Below are 18,015 nucleotides of genomic sequence, written 5' to 3'. Positions count from 1 at the left end.
TCAGCTAACAGTACTTACCTGAGTAAAGGTTTCTCTAGACTACTTGTACTTTTGCTTTTGGGAACTGGCTGAAACCAATGCCATGCTATTACTACAGTCAAATACAATACTGTATTTTATTATTTTGGGATTTCTGTAATAAAGGACAGTATGTTTCTTTTGTGACAACTATTTAATTCCAAAGCCTGTGGATTGTTTTGTTATAATAAAAATAATATTGCTTCAGGCTTTTTAAACTAGCTTGGGTACACTTACAATTTATGCATGTCTACAAGATTCAGCTTGTCACACATGAGGTCCAAGTATCTCCACATACTATAAATACAAGACGAGTGACATTGCTGGTAAAGTGTAATTGAGTTTGGCCCATCAAATATTGAAAAGGAGCAACGAGAGTGAGCTGGAAAAGTGAGCTGAGAGGAAAAAGAAAGAAAAAAGGAAAGGCAAAGGGAAAGGCAAAGGGAAAGAAGCATATCTTGTTATTCACTTCTGGTAGGAGCAGAAGCCACGTTTTTTCTTGTTGTTCAGAAATAATAGCCAGCTGATGATCAGCGACTGCCTGAGCGTAATCAGCCCTGCCGAGGTGGGTGCCTCATGCTGACAGCAGGCAGGCCTGTAGGCCTGAGCACAGCCACACTGCTATGGCAACGCGTCAAGTGGCTTTAGAACTATTGCTAATGGTAATGAAAAGCTCGAACGGCAGGGGCAGGGCTAAGGTATTGCCTGTTACACATTTTATGATTTCTACCAAGCGAGGCTTTTGACAAATTCTTCCGCATTCACTATGGTAGATCCCCAAACGCACCCTTCGCAGAAACACCTCTGTACTGCTTTTAACGAGAACATACATGCTCACCAGGCGGCACACACACACACACGCTGCATGTGAATGCCACAAGCACCCTGCGCATGTGGCTTCTGCCCACCCTTTACCTGGGGTGCCCCCACCCCACAGCCCCGCAGCCCCTAATGTCATGCCTGGACTGTGCCCTGCACACAGGGGGCCTGGCCCAAGCACCCCCCCAGACACACAGTACATGCAAGGCGCGTTTTAATCTACTCTGCGCCTCGGCCGTTGCTGGTGGCATGGGGGGCACTTCGGCCTGTCCTTGTCACAAACACGCTCCCCACGCAGCCCACCGCACGCCCCAGCCCCTGCGGAAGAGCACGGCCCGCCTGGGCCGTACCACCGCCCCGTGGCGGACAGCGCCCTGCGCCGCGGCCTACGCCGCCATATCGCTCCGCCGCGGCGGGGCCGTGCGCGCATGCGTTGCCGCTGCAGCCCGGTTCGCGGCGGTGCTGTGGGGGCCGAGCCGGGCGGCTATGGCGGTGGCGGGACGTGGCGGGGTCCGGCGGTGGATGGTGGTCGCGCCCTTCTTGCTCGTCCTGTTGCAGCTGGTGGGCGCCGCCTCAGCCGCTGCCCTGCCCGTAGTCATCAACACCTGGGCGTTTAGGAAGGCGGCAGAGACAGGTGCCCCGCCGGGGGGGCAGGGCCGGGCCGGGCTGGGCCGCACCGCCCGCTCGGCGCTCACGGTGCGCCCTGCCGCTGAGGGGCCGGCGGGGCGGGCACGGTGGTGGCTTGGAGACATAAATAAGCCTCTGAGGCGTGACTGCGCTTATGTGTGGCAAAAAGAAGCGGGCTGGGACCCTGCTGCCGTTAAACGGCTCCGCTAGCGGCGGGGCTGCTGCGCCTCGCCGCCTGCTTGGGAAGGGCCGCAGCCGGGCCCGGGAGGGCCGGGCCGGGCGCCGCGGTGCCAGCGGACCGCACAGCGAGGCCGAGCCCCGCCGCTGGCCTTGCCATAGTGCTGCTGTGGCGCTGAGCCCCGGGAAGCACATGGTTTAACTTTAAAGGCTGGGGAAAATGGGTGGTTTGGTTTGGGTTTTTTTGGTTTGGTTTTGTTTTTGAAAAAGGAGGTGAGGGGTGGTCGGTATGAGCTGTGGAAAAACTAAATTTAAAACATTCTTTTGTTAATAATGTGGCGTCCAGTCTTGTGGCCGTTCACAGCAGCATCTCATTTTCAGTATCGCCCTTCTGAGATTCGTCTTTGCCCCCAAAGATTTAGATAGTTCTGAACATGTGTTTTTGGAGTCCTGTGGTGTTTTGTGATGTTATTGCTAGTTGAAGCAGGTTTTCCTTGGCAAGGTAAATTAGTTGTGGGTACCGATTTTAAAAGATTTGTAGGCTATTTTACCACAGTTGAGTTGTAAATAACCCCTTATTGTAGAAGCCTTGCTAGTGAAACGGGTTCCTGTAAAGCGTTGTGTAGGTCAGAAGTGAAAGCTTGCGCTAAGGCTACTCACAGCAGTAACAGTAATAGGAATTGGAGCAGTACTGCTCACTCTTAAGCTTCTAACAAAGACAAGCATATGCGGAGTTGGATGCTAGGTTTCCTTGGTGTGTGCGGCATTTGTGAAGATGAGGCTTCCTGAGATGGGTGAGACAGTGTAATAGTTTAAATAATACAGTTCTGCCAAAAAGAGCTGTGTGCTGTATGCTTCCACTGCCTCTCCTGTGCAGGGTCTGGCAGGTGATGGAGCACCAGAACCGGCACAAGGAGAGGGAAGCAGGATTGCAACTGTCGATAGCTGCAAGCTCAGGTATATTGGAAAATCTTGGCTGAGGTCCAGCGTTGTGAAATATCATATGTGCAAAGCCTTCAGGCCCGGTTTATTCAGATCATGTCATTTGGCATGTCTGTAATGTCTTACAAAACTGCACCATGAGCTGGGAGCTGGGTTCTAAAGAATAGAAGACTAAGGGCTGAACAGAAGAATATGGAGACTGTAATTTCTTGTATATAATTTCTCCTTTCTTTTTGTTCTTACATAGTTGCTAATGTAGGTTTAGATCTTTTAGATCACTGTGGTTTAGATCTTTTAATACTGCAGCTGGACACTTACTCTCTTACAAAGCTTTTGAGGACTGCTTGTTATAACTTTTTTTTTTTTTTGAGACAAAAGTTTTGCTTCCTTCTCTCCCTCCTCACAAAAGGCTTTAAACGAACAGTGATAAAGTAATGGTTGATTCTGGGCAGAGGAGGTTATTTAATATATTGAAGTTGTGATGATTGTTAGTAAGTAACGCCTTCCCAGTCAGGAAAAAAGCTTCATTTCTCAATTAAAAACACTAATTAGCATGAAAGTAAAACAATATTTAGAAAAGTAATGCTTTGCATTCGTCTGAACATATTTATATTTTTACTTTATTTTGCCTATAAGTTACAGCTTATTTTTTTATCCACTGTTGTAGTGCGTCTTCATCATGCCTGTCTTTAAAACATTCTTTAAAGCCATAGTGGAGACGGTTTTCACTGGTGACTTTTAATTATTTGTATTGATTACAGCTTGGAGAGTGTTACAGTTGGGAGGTTCTGAGTTGGATGCAGTTGAGAGAGGCTGCACTCAGTGTGAGATTGACCAATGCGATGGGAGTGTGGGATATGGAGGAAGCCCAGATGAAATTGGAGAAACAACATTGGACGCAATGATTATGGATGGGTAAGAAAACTCCATGGAGCAAAGAGTGGTCTCTGTAATTTTTAGCACACTTTAACGTAAGAGTTGTTACAGAGGTCTTGTTGTTTAGGGCAGACTGTGGGACAAGTTGTATGTTAACCAGTGGAACTAGGAAAAAAACTAATGGGTAGAAGAGTGGCTATTGTTACTGAATCTTTACATGTAGTGCAGTAATTCAGCTCTAGCTACAACAGTTGCAAAGCAGATGGTTTGTAGTGTTCTAAGTTTTCCCTTTACATTCTTTCCATAAATATTTCACTTCTGGAGCAGCTGTCTTCTATATTTTATTCACCAGTTAAAGCTGTCCTGATTAAAAGTAATTGCAAGCGTGTCATTCGTGTTACCAATTACTACTGAAAATATTACTGTGGGTGGAGTTACTGTTACTTGAGCAACATCCCTGTGCCTGTGAAACAATACATGTACAAAGTTTTTCCCTACTAGTGTGATGCCATCTATCTATGGCACAGAACAATTAAAGCAGTATGTTAAAGAAGCAAGCTGGCTAATTTAGATGAGAACAGATTTTGTGTAATAAAAAATGTACAATTATTCTTGTCTTTTTAATAACTTAAGTATTTCTTGTTTCCAGCAACACTATGGAAGTTGGGGCAGTTGCGGATCTCAGACATGTAAAAAATGCAATTGGTGTAGCACGAAAGGTCATTGAATACACTAAGCATACATTATTAGTGGGAGAGTCTGGTAATTATTCCTTTAACTGTTTCCAAATCACACGCTCTTCTTAAAACACTTCCTGTTAAAATTGCCATATATTTGTATATACATATATATAGGTGGTAGAATTCCCTGACTATCAAGTTAATCTAGTCAATTAATTCAGAAGTGTTTACTCTCTTATTACTTGTGTATGAGTTAGGTTATAGTCCATTATTTGGACATGAAAAGAAAAATATAATTTCATGCTCTTTCCACCAATTTAACTCCAAATACTGACTTGCAATCCCAAGGCTTTGCTAATATCACTGATATCAAAGGTGTCAAAGTTGATTTGATACAAGACACTGTAGAAGCTGTTAGATGTAAATATTTTATTTAAAACTGTGGAGTAAATTTTACTAAGAAATGACAGAATTAATAGATGCTACAGTTATACTTTACTGTTTAGTGTATATTGAGCACTGTTGCGGTATTTAATAATTTAAAAATATTACTGAGCACTTGAATTTAAAAAATTACATTAGGGGCTGTATTCCTTGTACAACAAAAGAATGGTAGCAAACTGGAGGTATAGTTGAGCTTTTAAAATATGAGCTGCTGCTCTTAGAATAATGGCTTCAAAAAAGATGGACATTCCAGGAAGGTGTATGAGCAGTGAGTAGAAGGTTACTTGGCTCACAGTTAAGAATTGTTAAAGTGTATGTGCCTGCTTAGAAAGAATGTGGAGATAAGTGTGGAAATTGACATCTGAGCATTAAGGGTGAGTCAAGTGCTTTGAAATTGATAAGAAAAAATAAAAGATTCTTGAAGGAATTAATGTGTACAGAATGATAAATGCAACAGCAGTTTTTTTGATGGAGTAAAATAAAATTATATATAAAAAAAAGAACAGGACAGTGTTTGACAAGTTCGGAAAAGAGAGATTTGCAGATTCTGTTTAATTGGAGCAGTTGGCCATGATTACGTTACAAGTGGGTTTGGTAAGAGACTTCATAGGTGATACTGAAAAAGGAATTGGTCAAGTGTTAAACGGAGGAGGAAGAAATGCTCGTAATACTCAGTTCCCGACCATTGGTAGTTACCAAAATGTTTCTGACTTTTCATCAGTAGAATGGGCAGAAAGCATAGAGAAGATGAAGAAACGGAAGAATTAAAGTGCTGATTTAAAATATATTTTCCAAGCCTAATAAGATGGCTCTTTGCATAATGGAGTTGTGTGGACAAGTTATGCCGAGTCCTTGCTGTCAGTGAGAACTTCCTTAGAAGAAATTGTGTAGCAGTAGTGGCAAAAGACAGAAAAGCTGAAGATATATCTGAGTAAAAACTGGAGATGGTGATAAATGTTAGTGAATAAATCAAATCAGTGGAGAAATTGAGAAAGAATAATACTTCTTGTGGAAGAATGTATTTTCTGTGGAAATAGGAACTAGGATAAAGGAAACTATAGGTGTCTTTACCAGATGAAGATTGATAAAGAGATAATAGAACTGTAGCTTCAGAAGAATACCTTGGAACTTTCAAATCTGCATATGAGAGAAACAACAGTGTATTTTCTAAAAATATTCACATTTTCACCAGAAAAGCTAGCTAGAATAGTAAAAACTTTTCATAGAAATGTTTATAATCTCTGCAGGCTTTTTTATTCAAGATGCAAAGTTGCTGTGTTTTTTCCTTCTTTTTCCCCCAATAATTAAACTGAACTTTTATTTTAAAATATTTAGTATATATTCCAGGGAAGTTTGCCTGTCTCTTAACTTCATTTCTATGAGTGGTTGACACTACAGAGGAAGAGGCAAGCTGTGGCATGTATTAATTTTTAGTTGATCATTTTTGAATGTGTGGCCTGGTAGCGAAATTTTAATGAAAGTAACGTGAAACTTTCATTTTTTTGTTAAAAGCACTGATGGAATCTGTTAGTGCCATGATACCTGAATAGTCTTCATAGTTCTGTTTACTTTGACTCAAAAAAAGTAGTAGTTTAGGTATTTTTTTAAAAAAAACCACTTCAGTATGTAGAGAACTTAAGGAAGAGGATGTATTACAGAATCACAAGAGTGGTTGAGTTTGGCAGGGACTTGAGGTCTTCTGGTTCAAGCCCCCTGCTCAAGCAGGGCCATGTAGAGCTGGTTGCCCAGGACCATATCCCGATGGCTTTTGAATACTTCTAAGGAGGAAGATTCCAAAACCTCTGGGCAGCTCTGGTACCCTTGGAGCGTAGAAGTGTGTCCTGCTGTTGAGAGGGAGCATCCTGCCTTTCCGTTTGTGTGCATTGCCTCTTGTCCTGTCACTGGGCACCACTGAAAAGGGCCTGGCTTGATCTTCTTTGCACCCTCCGTTCAGGTGTTATATATCATCCCCGAGCCTTCTCTTCTCCAGGCTGAACAGTCCCAGCTCTCTCAGCCTTTCCTTGTAGGAGAGATGTTCCGGTCCCTTAATCATCTTTGTGGCCCTTCCCTGGACTGTCTCCAGTATGTCCATGTCTCTCTTGGACTGGGGAGCCCAGAACTGGACACATTACACCAGGTGTGACCTCCCCAGTGCTGAGCAGAGGGGAAGGATCTCCTCCCTCAGCCTGCTGGCAACACTCCTCCTAATGCTGGATCCCAGCCTGCGCTGCTGCCTGCCTTTGCTGCAAGGGCACATTGCTGGCTGATTTTCGGCTTGCTGCATCTCGGAACCAGGTCTTCTGCCAAGCTGTTTTACCGCTGGGTGGCCCCAACATGTATTGGCACATGGGGTTGTTCCTCCCCAGGTGCAGGACTTTACACTTCTTTTTGTTAAACTCCATGAGAATCTATCTGCCCATTTCTCCAGCCTGTTGAGGTTACTCTGGATGCCAGAGTAATCCCCTTGGTGCTTCACCCACTTCTCCCAGTTTGGTATCATCTGCAAAATTTGCTCAGAGTGCATACAGTCTGCTCCATTATCCAGATTATTAATGGAGGTATCGAATGTTACTGGGCCCAGTATTGACCCCAGCAGTGCACCGCTAATTACTGGCTCCGACTAGACTTCATACCACTGATCACTACCTTCTGAGCTAAGCCCTTCAGCCAGTTTTCAGTCCACCTCACTATCTGCTCATCCAGCTAATACTTATGCGAATCTTGCAGGAGACGGTGTCAAAAGCCTTATGGAAGTCAAGGTAGACAATACCTATTGCTCTCCCCTCATCTACTGAATCAGTTGTTTCATCATAGATGGTCAGCAGGTTTATCAAGCACGACTTCCCTTTTGTGAAGCCATGAGCGCTGCTCCAAATCACCTTTTTGAGCTTCAGGTACCTGGGTATGGTTTCCAGCGTTGTTTGATCACCTTCTCAGTGATCAAGGTGAGGCTGACCAGCCTCTAGTTCCCTTGCCTGTGGTGTAGCGTTTGTTGAACAGATACAGATAACAACACTAATCAGTTCTTGTGTTGTTAAAAGAGCCGCTTTCTCAATTTGTTGCCTAATTTCTTTAGGACAAGTCTTGGAGAAAGGCCATGTATACCAATGTAGAACTGAGTCTGGTGAGGGACATTCAGCGCAGAATGCTTAAAAGTGAGGAAAAAAAGGATTATTTTGGTTACTATCTGCCAAGAAATTTTCATGTTTGTCTCCAACAGATAGGAAAGTTTCATAATCGCAGCGTGCCTGACCTTTTCCCTTTTTGTCCTATCAGTATTTAGACCACGAAAAAGTTCAGAAAGTAAAAATTACCAATTCTGTTTCCTGGAATAGAAACAAGGATTCAAAAGTCATGAAAGAATGACAGACAAGCATGCACAACCACAATGTTACTTTAAAAAAAACCCAACAAAACCAAAAAAAACACCCAACCCCCCCCAAACACCTGCCTGTTTGTTCTAGAAATGGGAAATAAATATCTGTTTAACTGAAGCTGTCAGTTTTCTTTTCCTCTGAGTGCAAGAGACTTTTAATTGTGATGGTTTTTAAGGAAAACACAGAAAAGCTGTCCAGAAATAATTGAAAGCTTTTAATTCTTGGATTGGAGAAGCTTGTTTAGCTGTGTATTATAGTGACATTGGATTGGTGATACAGATTCAAGCATCTGAATCCAGCAACAGTAGCTGTTACTAGATAATACATACAGCTAACAGATGAAAGAACAGTTGATCTTTTTTCTTTTCTCTTTCCCTAATGATAAAAGCCATTCTTAGAAGTGCAGCATTCTTTCACTGCTTGTGTTGATATTTCTTTTGCTGCCTTGACACATACCGTATTAATTTTCAGAACAGGGAAGCAGTCACTTTTAAAACTGCAAGGAAGAAGTGTAATATGATGTAAGCTGGTGGATTGATTTCGGCAAGTATTGGTTGTGCTGCTATGTTAGTTATCTTTCATAAAAGGCTAGCTTCTAAGGAAAATATACTATTATTTGTATAGTTTATTTAAATATTTCTGTGAGATAGACAGCCCAGGCCACTCTTGCTCCAGGTTATTTGTGTCCAGTTGATTAACAGAGCTGAATTTGTTTCTCTTTCAATGGTAAAGCTTTCATGTGTTAGCATAGTTTTACTAAGTTAAGGAAATCTGATATTGCAAGTGGAGGGAGAGTTGGTTACTGCAGTTGTACATCACCATTGGCTGATACTGCTCCCTGAAGACATATTTCTCATCTTCGTAGAGAATGTAGAATTTATTGATTTCTAGATAACATTGCATGAATGTTTTATCATAAAATATAAAAAAAGTGACTAATGTTTTTGCTTTTGTTGTTGCTTTTCAAGCCTCCCTGTTTGCTGTAAGAATGGGGTTTCCATATGAAGATTTAACGACCCAGAAATCTCTTTTGATGTATTCACAGTGGCTTAATCAAAGCTGCCAGCCAAACTACTGGAAGGTATGGAGCAGTGGTGGTGGTGAAGGGGTCAGGTGGCTGTTAGAAAGTCAGTAATGCATCATTGCGCCTTCCTTTCAGCTTATATAAAGTAGTGCTTTCTGTGTGAAGAAGAAAAAAAAGGTTTTGCTTATTAAGCAGAACAAACTTGGAGTTACCAAGTATTTGGTAGACTTAGGAACAGTATGTTTCTAGCTTTTACTTCTTAGATTGTGTTGTTTTTGACCTTCACACAGTAGCATTTTGGTGTAGGAATTAATTTTATTTTTTTAGCTCTAAATTTGCACAGGACTTGTCAAACTAAAGCAAGCAGTGCGTGTATAAATTTCTGAAAGAAAATCTTGTAGTAGCAGTTAAGGTCCTTAAATAGTTAGGTTTTATGCAGACCTGTGAAGACATCAGGTTAGTGCAGCTGTCGTTACACTTGCCTGTTGTGATGAGGTTGGGTTGTTGGGGTTTTTGTTTTGATTTTTTTTTTTTTTGGAGGGTTGAGGGGAGAGGATTGGTGTTACAGATTTCTACATGTTTGTACATGGTCTTCCTTGTTTCTTGGATATGAAATGCTGCATTGCTGAATCATTTTAATTCAATAGATACTGTGCTTTTCAGTTGTGAAAATATCTTGGCTATGGTACTGACTTGACATAAATAAAACAAGCTCAATTCATCTGGTGGATTTTTTAGCTTTAAAATTTTCTTCATTTTGCTGAAGAATGAGCGTTGAGCATGTTCTTTTTTTTTTTTTTTTTTTTTTTGACCAGTCAGTTGAGCAAAGGCGAATCTTTAATTTGAACAGCATAACTTTCTAGTAGGAAACACTTTTTACTGACCAGAAGTCATCCACTACTTTTTAAGTGAAACAACTTGTAGGATTTCAGTACACTTGTATAATTTAAGTATTAGGCATCTAATGCCTGTGTGGTAGGTTATAGGTATTGATAGTAGTATTTTAAAATGTATCTGTAATGAAGCATAATGTATTACTCATGAAAATTACAAAATAATTACAGAATGTGGTACCAGACTCTTCAAAATCCTGTGGACCATACAAACGGCCTGAAAAAGTAACTTGTAAAGAAGAACAGACCACCTCACGAAGTGTTCATAATCATGATACTATTGGTAACAATTTTTGGTAACACTGATGCTGATTTATTTTTTTTCCTCATTTCCGTACAGATTAGTTTAAAGAAACTAATTTATTTTAAACATACTAAGTTTAAAGAAAAGTATTTCCTATGTGTATTATTTCCTATGTATAGTGGTTTCAAGATTCTGTTACTTATGTGTTAGAATGGAGTGTCTAAAAGTAGGATTTGATTTTGGTTTCTTTTGTTTTTTTCCAGTGTACTGGCCTCACAGCCACTTGCTTCATTCCTTGCCCTTAGCTTTTGGTCATTGCCCTACTGCTTTTCCCTCTGATACCTTGCCATAATTACTTGGGCAGCTATATATGCTTAGAAAACTGATCAAGGTTAAAAATTACTTTTCTTTTGGTTATGGTTAACTTAGGTCATGTCTCCCCTGTAGATGTCAGATCAGTTTAAAAGGCTTTGTAGCGGTGGAAGAAATGAATAAACAGTGCTATTGCCAACCGAAAGCAGTGTTTATCAAACAGCCCTTAAACTTATAAAATACAGCTTGCTTTCATTTTTCTTCTATTCTGGCTTTTGACTGAATCAGTAGATTTCTGCAGGAACTACTGTGCTTAAAACAGATTAGCAGTAGTAGTCCTAAAAACTTCTAAGAGTTTACTGATTGAAGACCGTTAATTGCTAAGCCTGTCAGCCAGTTAATGAGCAGATCAGAAAAAGGACTGGAGCAGTTAGAGATTCATGTCTTTCAAGCTTTATACTTTGTAGGCTTGAAACTTGCACTCTGGTTTAGTCTATGTTTTTCTCAGTTTAGCAATTCAGAACTTTTTGCCTGACAGTATTTGCAATACCAAGAATTAACAAGTTGTTTCAAGTGTAAATCTTCTTTGCTCCCAGTCCACCCTACTAATAACTAATTAACATTCTACAGAAGTCAGGCAACCTACCAAATTCTTATGTTGGTAGGTAGCTTTCTTTACTGGGATTTACAGTCTTCAGTATGTGCTAGAAGAGTGCGGTATCAGGGTGAGAGGGGAATCTGCTCAACACAGTTCAGGAATTGATGTATCATTTAGTCCTAAGCTGTTTTGTAGTAAATGATGGTGCTTATATTTGTACTTCACTGAACTTCAAGTTCTTCTACCCCATTGTTTTATAAATGAAATGTCTGCTTGAGATTTTTGAGAAGAGTCTTCATTCAGAAAGCATTTAGGAATTTGGTAGGAACTGATGACCTTTCTTTCTTTTTGCAGAAGCTAATGGTGGCCATAGACTCAGTGCCTCTATGCTTTTAGCTTCTACTGATCAGGAAACTTTTCTGTGAGAAGGAGGTACTGCTTAGTGAGGTCAGAGACAGAGAACTAGAATTCAGCTTTCTGAATTCTGCTTCTTGGCTCTCAGTTTGTACTGGAGTTTGATGCTAGCAGCAATTTCTGCCCTCTGTTAAAGAGGTGAAGTCTTGCTCTATGGAGAAGCAGTTGATCCCAAATCCTGTTCCAAGTGGTAATCTACATTTCTCTAACATGGGGCAGTGGCCTCATTACCAGCACAAAATTAGCAAGGGGTGGACTCATCCACACGTTTGACTGCCTGATACATAATTCTTGTTACTTTGGTAGGCAGTATGTCACCTTCTGCTAAATTTAAGCTCATCCTTCCAGTATTTTTTTAATCTCCCTGAAGTACGATTTATATTTTCTGAACTTTGTTGTTCTGGTCATACTGGTGCAGATGTGGTGACACCAGTTACTTGGTCTCTACTGATTAACATAGATGTGTATTAGGAAACAGTGGCTGCTCGAGCCGCAGTGTACAGCTCTGAACAGTGTGGCGGTCACTGTTTTAGATTCCTTTTTGAGCTCTTGTAATGCATCCAGAAAGTTTCCAAATGTGTTTTAAAAATAACTTGTTTTCTTTAAGAGTGCAACTTTTCTGTGTTTCAGGATATCATTAATTTGAATAGTCTGGGTATTGTGGTTCTGTTTGATAACCATAGTGCCAATTTAATATATTTGTTAGGAGTCTTTCTGAATATGTTTCAAACCTGTTGAAAATTTTAGGTATGGTTGTAATTGGTGGGAGCGGAACTGTTGCTTCTGGAACATCTACTAATGGTGCAGTCCACAAAATTCCAGGGTTAGTATCTCTGGTGTTACAAAAAAGCTTTTTCCCCATTTAATTTCCTATATTAAGCTTATCTAAAGGTTGTATGTTTTAGACTGTGATGATCACAAAATGGCCTTGCTTATTTCTGGGCACTGCCATAAATCCTAATACTGAGAAACAGATTCATTTGCAAGATGATTTGTGTTTCTTTGAAGGAATGCTTGTTTTTCAGCTGGCTTAATTCACCATACAGAGACACAACTGGCACAGTTGTGAGGCAGCTTGTCTCTGGTGCCTTGCCTTACAAATAAGCATTTCCGGGAGCTGCACAGTCTCTGAAGAAATGTATATAGAATTGGAGCCCCAGGGCTGTGTTTTGTCTTTGAGATATTTTTTTTTCCTACCCAGTTAGGAATCTTCTCTGTCAACCAAGTCAGACAACTTCAGGATTTAGCAACAAGTTATTGAACATAACTAGTGTCCCCAGCTGTTTACTGTTGCCCACTGGCTGAACCTTACTGCTGTAGCTATAGTCAGTATAACAAGGGTTTTAGTAAAAATGGATTAAGCCTCAGGTCAGTCAGGTTATCACAGATCACTTTTAGTGGTAGTTTTAAGACAAGACTTTGGACTGCAGTGGATTCACGTCTTTACCTGTTCTGTTCTCTGGTGGGTTTGACGCTAACCCAGCTGGAGGCAGTAAGGTTGACAGAGTTGAAAGTGCGCATGAGTCATAAGCACTTGCCAACATCAGGCCAAAAGCCGTTATATTAATGCAATCCCGCTGGAATTAGTAAATTACAGTTTTCTGTAGTTTCCAGTTTTTGTGTTTTTTCCGTCGTTCACTACAGCCGTGTAGGAGATTCGCCAATAGCTGGAGCAGGATCCTACGCGGATAGTACGGCCGGAGGAGCTGCAGCCACTGGGGATGGTGACATCATGATGCGCTTCTTACCCAGGTTTGTCCTTAGGGCAGACTTTGCTAGCTTTCTCTAGCAAAATGTGAGCTCAGCAAATGAAGTAATTAAGAAGATTTACTGACTTACTGGCTGCTGAAGTGAGAGTAAAGGGAGGAATGGAAGGGGAAAGAACAGTAGCAGAATCAAGTCATCCTTATGATCTGTCTTAAAAGAAGTAACATCTTAAATATCTTGATGATAGATCCCTTAATACTGCAAATCTGTGAGCAGACAGGCAATGAGTATATTCCCAACCTGCATGCTTTTTAACAGAACTGATTAGCTTTCTCCTCTAAAGTGTTTTGTTGTAGGGGAAATAAGTGTTACAAATTGTAGAAAGGATGAGGGATGAGTCTCACGTTACTCAAGACAACAGGAAGGTGTCACTGCAGCAATCCTGTAGTTGCATCTAATTTAAAAGTGGAAGAGGTGTTTTAGTGCTGTGTCATTGCATAACCTGCATAAGATATCGCTGTTTTCATCACTGAGTCTTGACAGCCATTCTTGTGGATCAGTCTCAGCAGGAATGAGTTATGGAAGTCTGTGCTGAACATAGTGGGCACTGATGCTTGAAGGAACATGGAACAGTGGCCTTCGTATGACTTGAGTGCTTTTCCCAAAACTGGCAGTTACGAATGCCTACTAGCTGTTAATGTTTACAAATGTCCTCAATGAGTTTCAAGCTGTTCCAAGCCAGTCTTGAAATACAAGGCAGTTGACAACTTCATGAATTATCCTGAGGTATTAGATACCAACAGTAGTAGTGAGTTGAGCTCCGCTATAAGGTTAATCAATAAAAGCTTACATTACAGTTTAGCAGCCTGAAGGATTTGGGTGGAATGCTTAAAACATTTTGTGTTGGCACCGATGAGTTTTAGAAAACAACTCAGACTAGCTGGTTAATCACAGGTTCCTTGTAGATCCAAGTATTTTCTAATTCCATGCTATTTAGATATTCCCACATGAAAACAAAGAACAGAATTGACCTGCCAGAAGTAAAGGAAGTGTCAAACAAAGAGCTAATAAGAAATCGCTAATATTTTCTGCCCACCTTCTTTGAGATAGTAAATTCATACTGAGGTTTTGATTAGCGAAGAGACCCCTGTGAAATATAACTTTATATTCAGGCAGTTATCTTTAGATAACTTGAACCTATTTGATTGTTAGAATAAATCAAAGATAATAGGGAGTCTCAAAATGCAAGGAAAGTTCTCTTCTGCAGTACTTTGATAGTATCTGTGGTTAATACTATCTGTAGATGATCCTTAATGTAACAAGAGTTGCTCTTGGTATGTGCATCTTTCATCAAAACAAAATCTAGTGGTGTTTGCTTGTGAGTTATGTGTTATCTTTTAATCTTCAGGTTCTGAAAGAAGATGACAACAAAAGTAATATTTTTCCTTCTGAGGACATTTTGGAAATGCAACTGATTGATCTCAAGCAATGCCCATATCATCTTTTGTCTGATGATACTGTAGATACAGAGGAAGTTAATTTCGATTACTCTTTCATTTAGAGTAAGATTGGCTTGCAAAAATTTTGGAAGTGGCTCAGAGTCTTGATCAAAACACTCTACCTTCATATTCATGAAATAAACTGTGTCAATTTTGAGGCTTTCAGAAACTTTTTCTGAAAAAAATTTCTAATGCTTACTGAAACGAGTAACTTTTCAGTAATGTAACATGGGAGGTCAATTTTCTTCGAAAATTTGTCTTGGCATTGGCCTTTTTGAAAACTAGTAATAGCTTTTAATATCAAACTTAATCATACAATGAAAAATAGAAACCGCTAACTCTTTAACTGCTGTTTTGCAGTTCTTTAGCCGATCTGTTACTTAGCCTTTTCTATTGCAGATGATCAGAGGGTTATCCCAGGCTTGGTGCTGCCTTAGAACAATAGATGGTATAGATGCCATCTTGCAGTCCCTTTTTAGTCCTGTTTCTAATTACTTTTCATGCAGAACTTGAGTAATAATTGCCAATATGAATTTTGGCTGAAGATTATTTATCGCGTGTTTCCATTATTCAAGGAAATCAAGGTGTCTCAAAGGCATTTTAGAATAAATAACCCAAGTATGGCTAACTGTTGCTGTGGCGCTGTTGGTTTCCTTTTTTAGTTATCAAGCTGTGGAGTATATGAGGATGGGAACAGACCCAACAGTAGCCTGTCAGAAAGTTATTTCCAGAATCCAGAAGCATGCTCCGAAGTTCTTTGGCGCTGTTATATGTGCCAATACAACTGGAAGTTATGGTATGTATTTTGCTTAACAGACAAAGCTTGTTGATTCTAACGGTCACAGAAGTACAAAACCAAAGGTGGATTTTAAAGCAGAAGTTTTTAATTATCCTTTGAACACTGCAGCAATACCAGTCATTCATAATATCAAATGCCTGGTTAGCTGCGCAACTGTGTCCTAATGTGGACTCGAGATATTTGGATTTCATAGACTTTCACAAAATGTATGCAATTCTTAGTAAAAATCAAAAGTATTTACAACCTTCATGTGTTTTCCTGGACTGTATATGATTAATTTGAAGGTTTTAAAAAAGAATGCTTTTGCCTCCCCTAGATATGGCCTAAGGCAGGCAGAATGGGAATGCTAAGCATAGCTTCAAAGCAATGCAAGATCAGTCATTGTGCCAGGCATCTCATTAGTGAACCCTTAGATCAGTAGGAAATACAATTTGCTAATCAACACTGCTTATTTAGTTAGTCTGCTCATTGCTGTTCTTTGATCTCTTATTTCCCATAGTGCTGTGTTTAAGAGATTAGTGTTGAAGGAACTCATTAAGTTAATCAGGATTGAAAGAGAAAGAAGAGGTATTTTCCTAACTTAGGTTGCTGTTTTGAATTGTATTATAAGGGCATTAATTGCACTACAGCCATCAGTAGCACTGTATTTTTACTTCAAAATTAAATACATTCAAGATGTCTTGGGTTAAACAGATTGTAAAAGAATAATTATACCATTGTAGTAGAATTAGTAACTGGGTCTTTAGATTATAAAGTACAGTGACAAAAGACACTAATCAAATTATGCTTTTTTTTTTTTTTCTTTCTTTCCTAGGTGCTGCATGTAATAAAATCCCAGGATTCACTCAGTTTCACTTCATGGTTTCTAGCCCTTTGCTAAGTCAACCAACTGAGCACGTAGTAGATTGCATTTAATTTCTTTTTGGGCTATTAACATCTGAACTTGGAGGAGCAAAGTGCAGCGTTCCCCGGGTGTTACTTTTTAGAATGGTTGTTGCAAGTGTCTACTATGTCTTATGGTCTGTTTTCTTAAGAACTAAGTTGCCAAAAGTGATGAATAGTAACCATTGAACTGGAGCTTCACTTTGTCATTTAAAAACATTATTGACAGAAATCTGTAATAAAGGGCAGGGAGGGGGGAGGGACTACACTGCCTCTACATGCGAGATTTTTTTTTTGAGAATATTTGTCTTCCTGAGATTTAGCCCAGGTTTTTTTTTTTTTGTCCTGAAAAGAAAACCATGCAAATACTGGCAACCAAGGAAAGGGGATTGAAGAGTAGTGGGGACTATTTCAAAACTTGAATTAAGAGATAAGGAGCATCTCCTTCTGGACCTTTCTAACTTGTTTCACAACAGCTGATAATACATTAGAATAGAGAGGACATCAAAGCATCCCTGGTAGTACAAGCCTTCAAGGAGTATTGCATTACTGGCTGTATGTGAAGACAAATGGAAATCTTCCTGTCACCTGTTTTTTGTAGTGAGGTTATGAATCGTAATCACAGTGATGTCCTTGTCACTAGTAGGCTATGTGCTTGCCCTCTGCTGCAGCACGTTTGCCCTGCCGAGGAGCAGCTGAATACTAGAGCATGACAGGTACCTGCAGCTAATGAAGCTGGTTCTGTCTCTTCCTTTTTCCATGTCTAGAGATGCCAGGATTCGTTTGCAATATAACTTGAGCATCTCAAGGATTGTTCCGTAGATATTTGAAGATCTGTTTGATAATTTTCTTAATCGGTGGTGCTGATCATTTGATTGAATCTTTGCTAAACTTCAGCTAGGAAAAGTTAATAGGGGGGAGCAAGTAAAATGAGCATGCCTTGTCATAAGCACTTTTAATTTTTCTTTGTCTACTTGAATAAAATCATTGAGTAATAAAAGCACACCTTAATGTATCATAAGTAAGTAGCTGTTTAGATGCTTGTGTACTGTGCCTTAGAATGATTGTTGCCTTCTGTTCCAAGTTGGTGTCTTTAAAAGCTGGAAAAAAGCTCTAATTAGAGCAGCCATCTTTAATGGCCTGCTGTTGAACTTCATCAACAAAGCAGTTTATTTGGAGGATTCACTTGTGTCGCTCGATCTTGAGAGCACAGAGTTTGCTGTAAGCCACAACAATTCATCGGAGGAGCTCTTACTGAATATTCTGTAGTGGTTTAAGGTAAGTTTTCTGCCTGTCCTACCTGCAGCCCTTCTGGCACGGCCGCTTGTATCTTAGGTGACTCGGGCAGTCAAGTGCAAATAGATTAATACAATCCCAATTATTGTTATTTTGAAGATGGCCTTGTGGATTGTGAACATAGAAGGTTCAGTACTGACAGCTGAGTGGTAATATCCCGAGCTGCTGCAGCTGAATCCACCAGGACTCGTCTTTGAAAGGAGTCGGGAACATCCATGGCTTGCTCTGCGGTGTGCTTGTGCCGCTGTGTGCTAGCTAGTGTGCGCCACCAGAGGTGGTGAGTGCCCCGGAACAGTGTACCTCAAGTCACTGTTCCAGTTGTAACTGTACTGCGTAGTCAGCTCGTTTGTATAGGAACACAAATACTTGTCTCCGTGAGACACATGT

At 40.4% G+C, this 18,015-nt stretch overlaps 1 protein-coding gene across 3 annotated transcripts; it reads left to right on the top strand.

Annotated features, from left to right (window-relative positions):
- The first annotated feature begins 1,284 nt into the window (after positions 1-1,284).
- AGA (aspartylglucosaminidase) lies at positions 1,285-17,353 on the top strand. Of its 3 annotated transcripts, XM_055796572.1 has the most exons (10): positions 1,334-1,471; positions 2,519-2,598; positions 3,345-3,498; positions 4,109-4,221; positions 8,929-9,041; positions 10,049-10,160; positions 12,193-12,268; positions 13,090-13,197; positions 15,314-15,447; positions 16,265-17,353. In XM_055796572.1, the coding sequence occupies exons 2-10, from the start codon at positions 2,532-2,534 to the stop codon at positions 16,363-16,365; spliced, it is 978 nt and encodes a 325-aa protein (XP_055652547.1). In that variant the 5' UTR covers positions 1,334-1,471; positions 2,519-2,531; the 3' UTR covers positions 16,366-17,353. The 3 variants fall into 3 exon arrangements, with proteins under 3 accessions (XP_055652546.1, XP_055652545.1, XP_055652547.1); XM_055796570.1 differs by lacking the exon at positions 2,519-2,598 and having other exon boundaries at positions 1,286-1,471; XM_055796571.1 differs by lacking the exons at positions 2,519-2,598; positions 12,193-12,268 and having other exon boundaries at positions 1,285-1,471; positions 10,049-10,173.
- The last annotated feature ends 662 nt before the right edge of the window (positions 17,354-18,015 follow it).

Source organism: Falco peregrinus, chromosome 2 (assembly GCF_023634155.1).
Source record: "Falco peregrinus isolate bFalPer1 chromosome 2, bFalPer1.pri, whole genome shotgun sequence".
Taxonomy (NCBI): domain Eukaryota; kingdom Metazoa; phylum Chordata; class Aves; order Falconiformes; family Falconidae; genus Falco; species Falco peregrinus.
This window is presented reverse-complemented; position numbering and strand designations above follow the sequence as displayed.